Source organism: Sminthopsis crassicaudata, chromosome 2 (genome assembly GCF_048593235.1).
Source record: "Sminthopsis crassicaudata isolate SCR6 chromosome 2, ASM4859323v1, whole genome shotgun sequence".
NCBI lineage: Eukaryota > Metazoa > Chordata > Mammalia > Dasyuromorphia > Dasyuridae > Sminthopsis > Sminthopsis crassicaudata.
This window is the reverse complement of record NC_133618.1, coordinates 90,891,054-90,909,678: the sequence shown is the minus strand read 5'-3', so window position 1 is coordinate 90,909,678 and position 18,625 is coordinate 90,891,054. Positions and strand designations below refer to the sequence as shown.

Below are 18,625 nucleotides of genomic sequence, written 5' to 3'. Positions count from 1 at the left end.
CTGATCTGTAAAGCTCAAAAAAGGAAAATCAGACTGATAGGACTTTGTCTTAATCAAGCTAATATTGGCTCTTAGTATTTCTTTTGTTTCTAAGTGCTCTTAAATCATCTATTTAGTAGTCCATTTTAGAATTGTTGCAGGGACAATAAATCTCTCATTAAGGTTACCCATTTCCAGTCCAGTAGAGACATGACACTATACTGACATTTCCCCCTTGACTGATTTATCAAAGACTTCTAACAGTTATTTAGCACAACTTGAAGGTTTTTCAATACTCTCATAATTTATTCTGATCAAGAGACGACACTGAGCTCTTGAGGGCAGTTAAGTTCTGTTTTTTTCATGGCAAGACCAACAAGGGCCAAAGCTTTTGGATTTTGGCAGCATGTAGCCATTTGGAGATATTTGTAAGGATGATTTACAGCTTTCTATACTAATCAAAAGATACTCTACAAATTTAAATATTTTGACAAGTGCTCAGTGCAGAATGGATTACAAGAAAAAATATGAAATTAAGTAGGCTATTTAAAAGGTCATTTTAGTAATGTTGGCAGTGGAAACGGAAGAGAAGTTACAGATTTCAGAGACATTGGATAGGAAGAGTAGAAACAGCAGGAATTGGTGATTGAATGAAGGAAGAAGAGAAGATGCAGAGGGGAACCTTTTCTAGGTCATCAGTTCATGAATCTACTTTGGAAGGGATTTAAGAAATCATCTCTTCTGACCCCTAGGTGTGCAGCTATTCCACAGCATCCCTAACATATGGTCACTTAGTTTCTGTGCCTAAGGTCTTCTTGTGCTAGGGAATTTGCTGCTTTGTAGTGCAGTGAAAAAATGGTGTTTGATTTGGGAGGCAGAACTTGAACTAAATTTCCTTCTCAACTCTAATTCTATGTGTAACCTCAGAGAATTCACTTTAGCCTCTCTGTACTTTAGTTTCCTCATTTGTCAAATAAAGGAATTGAACTGGTTGCCCATAAGTTTCCTTTTCTCTCCTATGCTATGATACAGTGAGTAATGAATGACTTAGGTTTTTGTTCTAGGTAACTATTAAAATAGTGATGCAGTCATCAAATATTTACTGGCAAATAGTGCCAGATATGGATAGGTCAAGTTTTGGAAGGAAAGCAAAACAAAACCATTTACCTTCATTAAGCTTATATTCTTTTGAATAGAAACAATATGAGCACATATAAAGAAACTTCCATCAAATAATGAGACTAGGAAAGATCTGCAGATTAGGTGTCATCGAAGGAAGTTAGGAATGAGAAGAGAGTGCATTCCAGAACAGGGAAGAGTCAGTTGAAAGGCATGAAGATAGGAGATGTAATACCCTACTGAAACAGTTAGATCAATCTGATGTTAAAACGTAAAGCCTATAAAGAAAGGAACTAAGTCCAAAAAGGTGGACCTGATTGTAAAGCTCTTTAAAAGTCTGACATACATGTTTATATTGTGTTCTAATTGGAACCTTTTTGAGCAAGGAAATTTACATGGTCCTCACTCCTGTGGTTTAGGAATTTGACAGTTCTGTGTAGCATAAATTGGAGAAATAAAATGACAACTGGGAGACTATTTAGGAAGTTTTTGTGATATTCTAATCTGGATAAGGAACTGATAATGTTCTGAACTAGCTAGGGTGGTGGTTGTCTGGGCAGACAAAAAGACATGTGAGAAATAATATTTCTCACATGCACAAGACTTTCTATCTGATTAGCTATAGGAGTTGTAAAATTATGACATAACTTAGAAGTATGAGGCTACCCTCAACAGAAATTGGGTAATTATGAAGAGGTGACTATCCAGGAATGTGGTAAGGAGGCATTCATTAACAGAAATAGGAACTTTAGGAATGCCAGACAAGGGGAAAAGGTGACAATGAACTTTAGGAGAAAAGTTTTAAGTTTGAGGTAAAGATTTGGGGTATATACTCAGAATTGATAGTTGAAGCTATAGATTAATGTGTGATCTACAAAAGAGAAAAAAAAATAAGTGTGTAGTTTATTTATCTCTTCTGAACTATTACTTTTGTTAGCTGTTATAACTGATCATTCCCATCAATCTTTTACTTGAAGCAAATTAATAGAAGGTGATAATGATTTTAAGGCTTTTTATGTCCAAACTAGTGTGCTTTCCTACCATTTTCTCACCTACTACTGCCTTTGTACAGACTAACTCTTCTTAACCTCCACTTTGAGAATCCTTAGTTTTTTATTTTGTTTTGTTTTCCTTTTTAAAAATATTTTATTTTTCCAAATACATGTAAAAATAGTTTAACATTGATTTTTGTAAAACTTTGTTAAGAATCCTTAGTTTTGAGAAAAATCAAGAACAACTCATAGGAGTTGACATTTCTCTTCAAATTGTCACACATTGACTTAAAACTAGGTTCTGATCTACATAGTACTACTCAATAGGACGAAAGTTCTTTAGACACAGCAACTGTTTTGGGGTTTTTTTTTTCTCTCTCTCTAGTGTCTATCATAGTGCTTTGTACATTATAGGTGCATAATATATTATTGAATTGGCTATTTGCTGTGCATGAACTTTATTGTAAGATTGCTTTCTTATATTACTGTTTCAAAGAAATTTTTTTTCTTCATCACCATTCAAATAGACATTCCTCCAAACTTTTTTTAAGATATAGGTATTTGAAATATTTTAATATTGTCCTGTCAGACAAAGGGCTGCTGAGGAGTAAAGAGTAGTAAGAATATCAAGGAGAAGAAAGTATTAGGGAAGGAATGGTTTTGGTGGCATTAATTACTTCTTGTCCATTCTTCATGGCATTCTTACATTAGTCCCCTTACATATATCCTCTAAGGATAGTAAAATTGGGGGGATTAAAAGGAAATTGGCCAGTCATGCATATCATAACCACTTAACTTATGTTTATTGAATTGAGCTTGATGATACAAAAGACACAAAGGATTATTGCATAATTGTTCTTCTTAATCTTTACAGTTTGTGATTTAGTGAAATGACATTACTGCAGAAAGGTGTTTATTTTGGGGGAATTAGGGGTGTGTTTTGGTTTGGTTTTGGTTTTTCCTGGCTTTGTTTTATGTAGAGCACAAAAATTTTCAGAATAGTTTGACTTGCTGCTTTCCTCTCAAAAATATAAATTTCTTATTCTATACTTTGATATTATCCTTTAAAAAAAAAAAGCTTATTTTTTAAACATCAAATTTTGAACAAAATACAGATTCTTTTTATACTTAGCATATATACTAATGTGGTTTGAGGACCAATATGATATAGTTGATGTAGACACCAAAAGTTGGGGTTCAGTCATGTGAAGAATTCACAATGGCCATTATTTTTGGCAAAAAGGTAGATTTACTTAGGGGAATAGGTTAAAAACAATAGACATCAGGAATGGTAAATATGAAATAGAGTAGGAGAGCATATGAAAGACAACTCACAATTACTTAGTAGAAAGGGAGCACCCCATGATGTTGCAGCATACCCTTAGGTGCTAGGCTAAATCCTGAAAGGGAGTAGCATCCTAAAAGTGTTAACTAGCTGTAAGGAAGAAAAGTGGAGGGGAAAGCATAGGGGAAGTAGGAGTGGCATGGCAGGGGGGGCTAAGGAGAAAGACACCATGAGGCAGAATGCCATGGTAAACTGACTGACCCAAAGGAAGGCAGCAGCCATGGGATGATCCATAAGTAGATTTTAAAGGGAAATTTTAACCTCAGGGACATGACTGGGATTTTTGACAGGGCATGGCAAGGGAAAACTGCTCAAGACTTCTTGTTGGGTCAGGGGTTTGACAAAACTTGGATTTCTGACTGGACAGATTCCCCAGACGGTCGGACCATGAAGCTAAACTAATCTCTTTTAGTGCTTCTGCCTGCTTGTCTCAGGGATCAATTCTTTAGCTTCTCTAAGAACCTCAACCTTACTTGTTTTTGTGAGCTTTTTGCTTTGAATTCCTGCAGTTTTCAGATTGGTCAAGATCTATTTGTCCTTTGTTATTTGAATCTGCTTCAGCTCATCAAGCTATAATATACAATAGGCTTCTTTGTATTTCAGCCATTGTTAAGGTGTTTAACCTTTTTCCCCTTAGCTTGGAAGTTTCCCAGTATTTGAATTAGTACAGGTGGCTGAGTTTCAGAGAAAAGAAGTTTACAAACTATTATTTTTAAAATGGAGGAAGTTTTTGGTAAAGTGAAATATTCTTTGTCAGAAACTCCTAATATGGTATGTTTGAATAATAGAAAAATCTTGCAGATAGATTTGAGGAATATAACTCTTCATGCTTTTAAAGATTTTATATTGGCAGAAGGGGATTTAAACTGAGGAAAAATATACTTCAGTGAGAAAAATAGCATATACTGAAAAGGGAACCCCAAAACTCTGAAAAATCCTTAAAGGAGAAAATCTTCTTGGACTCTGCCTCAGTGAGGGGGCTCCACCCCAAGCACAAACAATTTCATCTTTGTTATCTGGGTGGGGAAGGTTCAGTCTCAAAACCCATTGAATTCAATTCAAATTCTAACCCTGGCTGAAACCCAGACAGGAGCCAACATGGGACTCTACCCACAAGCCCCCTTCAGCTTGTAGCCCAGACTGGAGCCCTTTCTTTGCAGAAGGTCTAAACATGCCAGCACCACTTTCTGCCCACTGGAATGTTTCCAGTGTCCTCCTCTCTTTATCCTCACCTATTTTCTTAACTAGACTTGAACCTTACTTCCATTCCCCATAATAAACCCATTCCCCATAATAAACCTCTTTATCAATCTAGGTTTTCGGGTCTATAAACTTTACAGAGAACTGCTTGCGCCACCACTAAACCTCATTTTCATTTGGGTAACCCAAATCTAAATCTCATCAATACTGTAGTGTTCAACCTTTGATTAAAACTGGTCATCATACTAGAATGTTGAACTTAGTAAAGGCTTGGTCACTTTAGGTATAATTTTTAAAAATACTCAATTGAGCCATAATATGATAATTTAGGTGTAGATGGTGATACAGTACTCATAGATTATATAGTTCATGTGAATTCCTTAAAGTGGTATTTCAATACCTAAATTATTTAGGTTTGGACTTCTTTCTTATCCTTTAAGATGGAGAAGAAATGTTTTTGTTCTCTAGGTAAATAGGTATTCTAAAAATGTGTAAATAGAAAGTTTCTATTGGATTCATGAATTGACTGGACTAGAGTTCCTATTCCATATTTCCTACCTACAAAATTTTCTACTTATCTGCTTTTCCATTTTTAACTTTTGCTTTTTTTTCTAGCTTTTTATTTTCAAACTATTTGCATAGTTTTAAACTTCACTCTTGCAAAACCTTGTGTTCGAATTTCTCTCTCCCTTCTCCTCCCCTCCTTAGACAGCAAGTAATTCAGCATATGTTATATATTCTACCATTTCTTCATAATTATAGTTTCATAGATTTTGACCTTAAAAGGGTCTCGGAGATCCCAGCACACCCCTTTCCCATCCTGGTTTTATAGATAAAGAAACAGTGATCACAGTGATTATGACTTACTGAAAGTCACAAAGGGAGCTAAGTGAGAGCTATGAAGTTCATTCATTCTAAATCCTATCTTTGCTTTCCTTATATCTGAAGCTGAATTTATTCTTTTGCCTTTCAAAAACTAGATACTCTTAGGCTTTACATTTCCTGTCAGTGGTTCCCTTAGTTTTCCAAATGCCTAGTATACATCTTTTATGCTTGTTTTCTTTTGTCTCCTATCTAATCAGACACCATTCCTGCTTCAAAATGTCTCTCTCTAGCCTTTCCTTTCTGTTAAGACTGATCATTTAAGGTCCTTTGTCTAATACTTGAATTGCTATAATGGTCTCAAAACTGGTGTCTCTGGCTGCTGTCTCTCTCCCCTTTAGACCCTTTAAATACTTATCAGTGCCCATTTGTTCTTCCTAAAACAGTACCTTCATTTTTCTCATAGATTAACGTGGGGAAGGGATTTCAGACCCCCACCTAGTCCCAATCTCATCATATATTTGAGGAAACCTGAGGAGGTTATGATTTAGCCAAAATCAAATACCTGCCTTGGGCAGATAATGCTTATTAAAAGGGTCATTTGAACCCAAGTCCTCTGACTTTAGAACCATACTCTTTCCATGGTACCATGTTATATTGTCTTTGAGTAATAGTGGTCTGGAGTTAGGAAGGACCTCAATTCAAATTCTACCTTAGACACTTAAATAAATGTGTAACTGAGAAAATCACTTAACCACTATCTGCTTCTGTTTCCTTAGCGATAAAATGGGAATAATAACAGCATATTTCTCCCAGGTGTGTTGTGTGTAACAGAGTACCTGGCATATAGTAGGTACTTAATAAATGCTTGTTGTCTTCCTTATTATTATTATTTATTTTGAGAAACTACAATGTACAGTGTATCCCAATACCTTTTAGATCAAGTATAAACTTGATAGCCTGTTATGGTCTGACCCTAATCTATCCAACTTTATTTCTTCTTATGACCAACAGTTACCTCCTTCAGCCAGGTTTGAGTGCCTTTTTATTTCTCAGACTCTTTAAATCTTTTCCATGACTGTCTTGAAGCAGTCCTTCCCTTTATTATATCTTCAAATATCAAAGGAGACCTCATGTGGAAGAGGAATGAGATTTCATTCTGTATAAGTTTAAAGGGCAAAATTAGAGAACCTATTAGGTAGAAGAGTGAGATAATATAGATATAAATTTGGGCAGCTAGGTGGCACAGTGGCTAGAGCACCTGTCCTGGAGTCAGGAGGACCTGAGTTCAAAATTGGTCTTAGAAACCTGACACTTACTAGCTGTATGTTCCTGGGCAAGTTTTTGTCATAGACACACACAGACAGACAGACATGTGATGTCAGTGTAAATGAGAAAGAACTACCTTGTAAGGTAATAGACTGTCAATGAAGAGATTTAAGCAGAGCTCAATGACTGACTATCAAGAATGTTTATATGCTAATAAGTCCAGAAAAATGGGTAATCTTTGAATTAGTGGAGAGAAAGGTATGGATAACATGAACAGAGAAATGGAACTGGTTTAAATGTATTCATAAAGTCTTCTGGGAAGTTGTGATTTTAAAAAAAAAAAAGTGACAAAAGAGCATTTTGGATCTCTGTCAGAGGTTTGAATTCTAGCTAATGCCAACTAATAAGCTACTGTATATTCTTGAATTGTTGATTTTGTTACATAGAACTATAGAATACAAGTATTACTTTAGGAAGACATCTTCTAGGAATCAGTTCTTTGCGTAGTATCTTAAGTACAAAGATAGTTAAGTAATAAGTGCAGGAAGAACAACTAAATCTAAGCTGGAAACAGCACAGTCTTAAAGGTGTACTCTAGGAATGAGTCTGTCTCTTGAGAACAATCCAGAAAGATGAGAAAAGACATAGAGATATACATGTTTACTGTACATAATATGTGATAAGGCTTTAAGATCATTTTAGCATGTTTAGGATATTAGTTAAAAACATGAGCAAGGAACAGGAAAGCTTTTACCACAGACCACATCTTTACAAGGATTGACTTGATATAACAATTTTAAAAGCTCTCTTCAAAGGTTTTCAGAACCCTAGATATAACTGAATGACAGATGCAGCTGCTGAGACAATTGTTCAATGAAACTAAAAGTTTATGAATTTAACATCAAGTAAGGTTAACATAGAGACTTGATCATTAAAAATGTTTGCCCTGTCAAAAAAAGATGTCATGTTTGAGATTCAAAAGATTCCCTTATTAATGACATCATATACAATTAGGAGTATTTAGATAACATCGTTACTATTGAATTGACCCCCACAACACTATAAATTGTATTCAGAAAAGTCCCCAATAATTTGAAAAAGACTATTTGGCTTTTTCCACCCTTGTTAGGATAGGAAACCCTCAGTGAATACACTTTTTCAGTAAATGTAGACCTTCCATAAATAAATCCTGTTTTGAGGTCTTTGAGAGTTGATTTGGGGCACTGAAAATTAAGTGACTTGTCTGGGGTTACACACAATCAATATCTTCCAGAGGTCTAACTTGATCCCAAGTCTTCCTAACTCCCAAACCACTTCTCCTTCCATTGGGACACAGCTGCCTCTCAGTTCTTTACTTGGGAAGAGCAAAATAAATGAAAAATGCATAGATTGTGATATAAAGGGACAGCTAAATAAAAAATCTCTGAATTTAATTGTGTTATTTTTCCACTCGGTTTTACTCTGTTGTCTCAACATGGAATGAATATAAGCTTGGGTTCTTTAAGGCTGTACCATAGAGTATAAAGTCTGGCAGTTTCTACCATAATGGAAAAACATGTCTCTCAGCATCAGATTGTTATGCCAGGCTAAGATAATGAAGAACCAAAAATACTTCCACTTGGTTATAAATTCTTTGGCATTGGCAGAATATGAAACAGAAATACAAAATTGCCCTTGAATCTGCCCCTTACGCTTCTACAGTGATGGGGTGACTAAGCCAGAAAAGAAGACAGAGGTTGCTGGGAATCTGAAAGTTTTTAACTCTCCTATAATTTGGCTATTGGTACTCTCAAGTGTGAGAATCTAATTTCAGTGACTATTAAGTGAATATGCTATTGAAGGAAGTGAATCATATCAATCTTGACATTCTTTAATTAAATTGGAAGGAAGTTCCTATTAAATAAAATGATGGCTCATAAGTTCTCTTTGGAGAAGCAAATAGATGAATTGGTAGAATTTTTGTGGTGTTTTTTTGTTGTTAATCATGCATTCAAAGGCATCACAAGGACATTTCATGGGACCCTTTGTCTTCTCAACTTGCAATGCTTATGATAAACATTTGCAAAAACACTACCATGAAAATAATCACAGCTTGCTTATTTATGCTTTAACAAAGTCTAAGAAGATTGAAAAATTCTACAAATAATTCAGTAAGACTATTAAAAATAAATACTAAAAATAGAAAATTGATTTATGAAAAGGCCAACACAATTTTTATGAGGAAGTTCAACTTAATGTAAAACGTAAATCAGTAACCAAATTGAGGAACTTCTGCCACTAAGTGCTTGGTTGATGATCTTGCCAATCAGAGATGTGACAGCCAAGCAAAATATAGGTTTTTAAATGGAAATTTATAAAATGTTATGTAAGAATACAATGGAAGATTCTGAGTAGTGTCGTTTCATAAAATAGCAAGTAATATATAGAGAGGTGAAAAGCAGGCTTTTTGAAAATTCAATGAGAGATACAACTAAGCCCAAAGCAATTCTAAGGTCCTTGGTATAATGGTTAGAGCATCCTGATCTCAATTCCATTCTTAGAATACCATCTGTTTAGCCAGCTGTTCAATTCCCAAGGGAATTCGTGTATAAAACCAGGAGGACATTAAACAGAAGTGGAAAATATTGGCCAAAAATTATCTAATAAACGCCTACCATTATTAGTGGGGGGGGGGGGGGGGAATCACATTATTTCTTAACACTATGGTCCATGATATGGTACATGATAAAATATGAAATTAATAGCGAATATACCATGCTAAAAATGATATAACTTAATGGCCATTGAGGGATTTATAGAAATACTTTGGGGGGAGAATAATGGACCTTATTACTGCCCCCCTCAAAAGCCACTCATTTAAAGGGCTGTTAATAGATGTTTATTTTCATATGTCCATAAACTCTTTGAGAATAATCCATGCACACATCAAAGATATTCTTGAGGATATGAGAAGGGAACAGAAAACCCTTTATTTACAATCAGTGAATTTAAAGGTATGGAGAATTCAAGATTCTATCATATTTATTTGAAGACTATATAAAAAGCATCTTATTTGTAGAGTAGAACATCACTTTTAAGTTTTTTCTTATTGATTCTTCCATCATTCTTCAAAGAAAGTCTACTTTTTAGGCAACTCTTAAGATTATGAATTTCAGAAAAGGTGTTGATCTGCATGGACAGAAGACTTTCCTTATCTTGGTGTTATCTATACTTAAGAAATCACTTGTCCTTTCGTACTGGGAAAAATGAACTTACAGATAGAAACCAACCTGGATTTCTCCAGTCTGAACTCAGATCACATAGGACTTTAATCGTTGAACAAATGAACTATTAATAGCAGTTATACCATTTGGATGTTCTGATCCAACATCAAGGCCCTAATTTTCAATATGGGCTCTCAAATAGGATTGAGCTATTATCCCTGGGGTAATTTGTTCCATTGATCAAGAGATAGGTTAATTACTGGTATTAATACATTTAGATATCCTGGTCATCCTATCTTTATCCCACACCAAGTCTAACCATAATTAGTTGCTCCGTTTTTGATAAAGAGTTTAAGCAGATGTCTGGACAATTGGAAACTACTCATCATGTGTCTCTTTACCAGGCCTTATGATCTGTTTCCAGAATTGCTTTCAAACAGTATATTTATAAAACACTTTGTATATGTCTAATGTGTATAGTAGGCAATTTAATAAAAGCTTGTTCTCTCAGTTATCCCTCCTGCTCCCCCCCTTTCCCTTTTTACGTAGGATATTCTCTCTCTCTCCCTCTCTCCTCTCTCTCCCTCTCCCCTCCCCCCCCCCTCTCCTTCCTTCTTCCACTCACCCTCCCCCCCCCTGTTTCTCTTCTCCTTCCTTTCTCCCTCCCACCCATCCCCTTCTATCTAGGTGGTTGTAATATATACTGATGATTATTTTTCTCTCAATTGATCTTCACCCAGATGTTCTCCACATGCCATCCTCTTCTGATTCCTATATTCCTTTATGTCAGCATACCTTCTTAATATATAAGGCTAAGCATTTTCCTTCCTTCCAATCTCTCACATCTATAAATATTTCCAGACCTATATTCAAGTTGCTGGTTTTATCCCATTAAGTCTTAGTGATAATATATAAAATCAAATTTGTCTCCTTGAGTAAAGACCTATAACTTTAATTTACTTCTTGCCTAAATTTTTTGCATCTGAGTCCATGGGTTTTGTTTCTGTGTACTTTTTAAAAATTGTCTCATGAATTTTTAGGTATCTCAATCACTACTTTTTTCACACTGTATCTGTTATCTAGCTTATAGATACATATAGTATTCTTCCTTCCCTATTCTTTGTAATTTAAAGCTCTTTTTTTTTTTTGTTTTTGTTAAGACACTGGGAAAATATATTCTTAGCAGTTATTTGTTACTTTATCCTTTTTCATGAGCTTATCATTCTTACATTTTAAGCCATGGTCCAGAAATCTAAAACCCACTTGTAGATAACTGTTTAGTTAGCTGTTTACTTCTCAGTGATGATGACTGTAAGTAATGAAACACTGTAATCTCTGAATATTTAAACTTGCAGGTTATTCAAATGGCAATAGAGAGGCATGTCATCTGCATGAATTGGTTTAGCATATTAATGATAAAGCAGTCCCACAAGGAAAGCAACAGACTTCATCAGCTATTTTTAAAAAGTGGTTCTACATTGTCAGTTTTTAGGGGAAAAATAAAAGTAACATGTAGTTTTAAAATATGAAAGTGCCCAGTATCTGTATAACTGGCAATTTTACTTATGTGCAATAGTAAATATTGCGTCATATTAAGCATAATTTTGATTCCGAACTATATTAAGCAAAACATTTTGAATGCCTTAATATATTTGAAATTGATAATACATTTTCCTAAATTCTTGAAACTGAACTGAAATTTTAGACTATACCTGTGACTTCATTGGTATAGGGAACTTCAGGTGAGAAAACTGCCAAAGCAGATCAGTACCTGCACTGAAATGAATAATCTTACTTGATAAGTAGGGCTTAAAATCTGCTATTTCTGATTCTGAGGCTGGCTTTTCATTATACATAAAATGTAGCATGATATACTAATCTTTTGATTTTTTGTACTTATTGGATTTTTTTTTTAAATGTGTATATATATTGGGAGAAACTGCTATAGATTCAGGAGGAGGAAACTTTTTACTTTCACTAAAACTGAGTTTTAACATAGAATATTGTTGTATACAGTATTCCAATTTGGGATGTAAAAAATAATCCCCCCTGAAGTGGGATTGAAGAAAATGTCTCCTCTCCCATGTACTGAGAAATATGAGAATAAGACACTGATGATGGTTTATGAGGTACAAATTCACGAGTATGAATTCAACAAAATCAACATTTATTATATATCTACTGTTTTCAAGGCACTGTGCTAGGCTGAAGACAGTGTAGGGGGTGATTGTTGGAATTAACAGCTTATGTTAAAAAGTCAAAATAAAGAACATCTTCCATGTGATTAGGATTATATGTTGCTTTTTTACTAGTTTTTTTTCCCCCTTTTCCTGAACTCTTATGGGAGACAGTGCAGTCTCTTCTAAACACTTACATGTTCTTAAGGGATTTTCTCATTGTTACTACTAGCAGTAATGAAAAACACAAATGGGGTAGATTTGAGCACAGATTTGAGCCTGTGCATATTATCCATTTTGGGCCCCTTCTCTTTTAAGTAACTACTAGTGAAGTAATTCCTAACACTGATACTTAAGGCAGTAAGAGGTTTAAGTGATTTATTTGTCCAACATTGTAGAAGAAAAGGTGCTGATTTGCAGTCAAAAAGACATGTTTCATTCATATCCTCTCTAAACTATTTACTATGTTCTTGATAGACCAAGTCATTTAAACTTCTCTAATACAATTTTCTCTTTAAAATTTGGGCAACAGTAGCACTTTACCTCAGAGAATTGCTATGAGGATCAGGAAGAGATTGCTGTAAAAAAAAAAAAAAAAAAGGCCAATATAAAGATCAGCTGAGTTTTTTACTGCAAGCCCAGTATGTGCCACACATGTAATTGGAACCCAGGTTTTCCTGTCTGGTGGGTCGCCATTCTATCCATTATGCCATGCTGGGCCCCTATATTCAAGGAATTTAGTCTATTTCCTTCTGCTTCCCCCACACAACTATTTGTTGTATAGTCATGGTACCATCATTCTGAGTAATAGCAGGGAGCAACTGTAGGCCTTTAGACTGCCAGACTGCCAGCTGTTGTTTGTATATGAATGGCCATGGCCATATCTTAGTAACTGAATGTATGTGATTAGTAGTTTTGAGTTTTCAAAAAAGAACATAAAATGTTTAAGCTGTTCCGTTCATTTTAGAAACCAGCTTTTATATAATTAATTTCTCTGTTTGCAGGGTTACTTTGAAAGCTGTAATATACACAGGAACAGGATAGCAGGTTTTGAGGTGAAAGCCTATGCTAACCCTACAGTAGTTAGATGTGAAATCCACCATGGTCAAACTGGAGGCATCTATGTCCATGAAAAAGGAAGAGGACAATTCATAGAGAATAAAATCTATGCAAATAATTTTGCAGGTGTATGGATTACCTCAAATAGTGATCCAACAATAAGGTATGTATATGAATATCTACATCTATGTTGGTAGGTGGAAATAACTTTGAAAGCCTTTTACTGTGCTGCTTTTATGGAAAGTCATGCTAGTATTGACAACTTTATACATAATACTAAACATCCTATTTCATAAACTTTTGAGATACATGTGTTACTTATTTAAATATTCTAAGCTATAATGTTTCTAAATATATGACATTCAGGAAGTGTTCTAAGCTATGTTGTTTGTAAAAAGCACCTTTTTTTTTTTTAAATACTAGATATATGCATGAGTAATTTTACAACATCGACAATTGCCAAACCTTTTGTTCTAATTTTTCCCCTCCTTCCCCCAGCCCCAGATGGCAGGTTGACGAATACAGGTTAAATATGTTAAAGTATAAATTAAATACAATATATGTATGCATGTCCAAACAGTTGTTTTGCTGTACAAAATCAGATTTTGAAATACAAGCACCTTTCTTTTAGGGAATTTTTCACTAGCCTATAATTTTCACTTCCCAATTTGGTTTGATATGTCAGCAGTCAAAAGATCCCTGAGACAATGATGTAGTCAGGTTTTGCATATCTGTTATTGTATATTTCGTGTTTTGGGCTGCCCTCTGGCCACAGGAAGGAAATAAGAATAGCACAAATCTTACTGGCTGCATATGTACAACAGTTTTTATCTGATCAAAAACATAGCTTATTTTTTAAATAAGGTTTGTCTAAGCAGACTATACACTTTGCCTTATAAAAAATTAGTCCAACATTGTATTATTAGTCTAACAAGTTGCTAGTATTCAAAAAAAAAATTATACTTGTAAAGAAAAATTTAAAAAGGACTTTTCTATTGTTATTGATGAAAAAGAATGATTGTAAATCAAACTAAATTCATGTAAATTTATATATACATACATAAATATGCATACATATAGATGCATTTATTTTAATTATAGGGGGAATTCAATATTTAATGGAAATCAAGGAGGAGTTTACATCTTTGGTGATGGAAGAGGCCTTATCGAAGGAAATGACATATATGGTAAGCTAGTGATTTTGTTTCATAAAATCAAGATGGAGCTGAGCAAAAGGAATTTCAAATAGTAGTTTTAAAGATTCCATTAAAAAAAAAAATTTCAAGATTTTCCTTGGCAATCCATTCCAGTATTTCCAGTAGTTTTTTTTTTTTTTTAAACATGGAGAGAACTATTGATTGTGTCCTCTATTAATCTTTTATCCCTCAGCTTTCTTTTCTGTAGTAATAGTCTAGTTCCATGAGTTTGGTTTCTCATAGTTCTTATACTTTAGCTATTAATTTTGGGGATTTTCCTTTTAAACTTCTTCTCTACTAAGAATCTAATCAATGGAACTGGAAGATTAATATAGTTACAGTTCCCTTATACTGACTTAGATTTTTTTTTTTTAACATTATAACATTTTCCTACAGGTAATGCATTAGCAGGAATTCAGATCAGAACAAATAGTTGTCCCATTGTTCGACATAACAAAATCCATGATGGTCAGCATGGTGGAATTTATGTGGTGAGTTGAGTTATTAATCATAATTCTATGAACTAAATATAAAAATATAAGATGAGAGAACTGTTCCTTAACATTTAACTGTAGCTTTATTAAGAGCAAAGCCTAGTTCAGCTTAGAATTTTTGTAGAAGATAATTGGCCTTTTTTAAAACTAAATAAAATAATGCCTCTTTGATGTTAGGGAACAAAGTGTTATTAAAAAAATTTATTTCTTTACTTAATAGGTTTATTAATAGAAAATAATTTACTAGATATTATGGAGCAGCAGGTTACATATATAGAAGTCTGAGATAAGCCAGATAACTTTCTTAATATTATTATTCTTTTATCTGATTCTTTTGTCCCAGAAAGGAAACACTAAATCCAGTTTTGATGTTCAAATATAATTAAGCAACTACTAGTCAAAAAATGTTTGACTTTTAACAGTTTGTTTTATATGTTTAACTCTAAAATCATCTATTAATTAAGCCAACACATGAATGCTTAATGTTTTTGAGAAACTTTCAAGGCAGTCAAAAATGAATGAGACAGCATCTTTCCTCAAAGAATTTATAGTAGAAATAGAGATTTCAGAAGTGATGATTTGATATTAAGATGTGGCTAATTTTAAGTATTCTGCTAAAAATGAACATTCTTTGATAAGAATGAAAATTCTATCATAGCAAAAGGAGAAGTTGCTACTGAGGTAAAATTCTAGACTAATTACTGAACTCAAATCTGACCTCGGACACTTCCTAGCTATATATACAGTTATGCTACATATATACTGTATACTTCCTTGAGCAAGTCACTTAACTCTAATTACTCCCCAGAAAAAAATTAATAATAGTAATAATAATTCAAGGTTTGAAAGCACAAAAACTGCATTAATAATAAAATGTCATTAGTATATTGAACTCCAGATAAATGACACAAAAACAATGATGAATTTGTCGTCTTTGTTTCTCTGCCAAGATAAAAATCATGTTTTTTAAATCTCCTAAACAATGACATATCTGTGGATAGGATTTAATGTAAATGATTTTTTTTTTTAAGCACGAAAAGGGACAAGGTGTGATAGAAGAAAATGAAGTTTACAGTAATACTCTGGCTGGAGTTTGGGTGACAACAGGAAGTACTCCAGTGTTGAGGAGAAACAGAATACACAGTGGCAAGCAGGTGGGATTCTTTTTTCCAGCATGTTGGATGGGAAATATTTTGGTCTAAGTATTTTCGTTTCTTTGACATAACATTTTCCTTTTTTAATATTAGGTTGGTGTTTACTTTTATGACAATGGACATGGAGTGCTAGAGGACAACGACATCTACAATCATATGTACTCAGGAGTTCAAATAAGGTAAAAAAAAGAACAAATTTTTTTCTTTTTTGGTGTTTTGTTTTTTAGAGAGAATGGAAGAAATAAAAACTTAGATATTCTGGCAGTATAGTTGTCTTTTGTCTTCTTTTTTATCTAGAGTCTTCACTAATTTATGTCGTGTATTAAAGGTGGCAGAAAAACTAGTTGCTGTCGTCTTTATGCTATATTACTAAATATTGAAAGATTGGAAAAAAGGATGAAGTTTTCCCCAGTGATTTAAAAATGGAGAAAAGTTATAATTTTGGCAGACCATTCTTTATAGCTTTCTTACCTTTCCAGGATATTAATTCATTATCCAAGTATATGTTTGTAGGGGATTTATATAGTTTCAAAGAGTTCATTATCAAGAATTCCTAGATCTTAATCTGTCTATTGTAAAGTACAATACAATAAATGTCTGATAAAATTCTTCCATCATCTTAAGCAACCAAAAAGAATACTTACATGGCATTTTTATTTTATCCATAGAACTGGAAGCAACCCTAAAATTAGGCGCAACAAGATCTGGGGAGGCCAGAATGGTGGAATTCTAGTTTATAATTCTGGTAAGTAAAGTCACTTTTCTTTTCTCAGGGTGAATATGTTGCAGCACTGCCTCAATAGCATAATTTCAATGTTTGTTTTTCTAGGTCTAGGCTGTATAGAAGATAATGAAATTTTTGATAATGCAATGGCTGGGGTCTGGATTAAGACAGATAGTAATCCTACACTAAGAAGAAATAAAATACATGATGGAAGAGATGGAGGCATCTGTATATTTAATGGAGGCCGAGGTAATCTTCATTTAAAATGTTCATTATTCTTTGTATTTATCCGAATTGTCTGGTTATGAACTAAAATTGTGGAAGTGGCACTGTAGTTCAGGACTCTTATCATTTTTTGCTGGATTATGGCAATAACTTAATAATTGATCTCCTTGAGTCCCAATCACTCCTTTTTTCATTCTCTCCTCCACACAATTTGATCTTCCTTCATCGGAGCTGTCCCTCTTTTTAAGAAGTTTCCTCTTACCTCATAAGAATCAAGTAAATGGATAAATCAAATAAAAATTCTGTTTAGCTTTTTAAAACCCTCTCAGTTTGGCTCTAGTATACCTCCAAAGCATATTGCACATTGGTATGTGTCTAACCACATAGCAGTTCTAACCAAATTGTCCTGCCTAATATTGCTAGTGTACAACATTCCATCTTCCTTGATCTGCCTTTGCATAGGCCCTTTGCTCAGGTTCCCTAATCCTCTATCTAGCTTTACTTTTTGTTTACTTTTCTGCATCTATATTGGATCCTCTTAATAGAATGGGAACTTGTTGAAGGGAAAGTCCTGGGGAGAAGGGTGTGTGCAGCTTAATAGTGATTTTTTGAATGAAATAAAATCATAAATTCATTGGATCAAGTGTGTCACCAAACATTTCAATGGGATTGTTTATTTCCAGGTCTTTTCAGAATATTATTCTAGGACTTTGTCCCTGAAAATTTGACCTGTGTGTTTTAAGTTTTCTGTTGTCTTACTCACAAAACCAAAATTTAACTTATTCCTCATAGACAGTTTGATAAATTTTAATAAATTACCAAAACCACATGACTTTACCTGGTCTATAAATGTACAGAATTAATTTTTGCATTAAGGTATTGTTTTAATGTCCATTTACTATAATTATGCATATGATGCTAATAAGATCATGGCTGATTCTCCCAATAACAATGAGGTAGGCAAGCTAGCTTTTTTTTTTTTTTCCATCAAATAATTGCAGCCCACAACTTCCCAATCTCGAAGTAGGCTTTGCCTTTGTTCAGATCATTCATTGGTGGAGGGAACTCCTAGTGTAGAATTTGTCATTAATGCAGACTAACCCTAGAGTTACCTGGGGTAGGGGGGATTAGTGAATTGCAAAGCCTTTGTCTTTGAAACTAGTAAGGCCTGTATATCTACAATATGCTGTCTCACAATTCACTCAGTTTACAAAGGATTATGCTAAATGATCCCTTCTAAATTCTAATGTTTGAATTCTATGCATATATGTACTTTTTGTTAAATCCTGAAAGAAGTTCAAGCCCAAGCATTTATCTCCATAGTGTTAGTACTACCATTGACAAAAATCCCAATTTTTTCACATTGTCTTGCTGTGCACACTTTCTATATATCCTGGATAAATTCTTTGGCTATCTTTGAGAGAATGTCACTTGGACAGATGGATATCTCTTTCTCTCATCCTAGATTTCCCTAAAGTTGATTGTTTGTCCAAGTTTGTATTAACAAATATCTGGGGGTTTTATTGTAGGTCTCCTTGAAGAAAATGATATTTTCAGAAATGCTCAAGCTGGTGTACTCATTAGCACCAATAGTCATCCAGTCTTAAGGAAAAACAGAATATTTGATGGATTTGCTGCAGGTTTGTATTCATAAAACTGCAAAACCA

At 34.0% G+C, this 18,625-nt stretch overlaps 1 protein-coding gene across 4 annotated transcripts in view; it reads left to right on the top strand.

The window, feature by feature from the left end:
• The window catches only part of FBXO11 (F-box protein 11), a 115,440-nt gene that overhangs the window by 93,707 nt on the left and 3,108 nt on the right, over positions 1-18,625 (top strand). For all 4 annotated transcript variants that reach the window (XM_074286783.1, XM_074286781.1, XM_074286782.1 and 1 more), the window contains 8 exons: positions 13,111-13,328; positions 14,267-14,352; positions 14,758-14,852; positions 15,887-16,009; positions 16,103-16,188; positions 16,678-16,754; positions 16,839-16,982; positions 18,488-18,598. In XM_074286783.1, the coding sequence (XP_074142884.1) occupies positions 13,111-13,328; positions 14,267-14,352; positions 14,758-14,852; positions 15,887-16,009; positions 16,103-16,188; positions 16,678-16,754; positions 16,839-16,982; positions 18,488-18,598 (940 nt within the window). The remainder of the gene's footprint in view (positions 1-13,110; positions 13,329-14,266; positions 14,353-14,757; positions 14,853-15,886; positions 16,010-16,102; positions 16,189-16,677; positions 16,755-16,838; positions 16,983-18,487; positions 18,599-18,625) is intronic.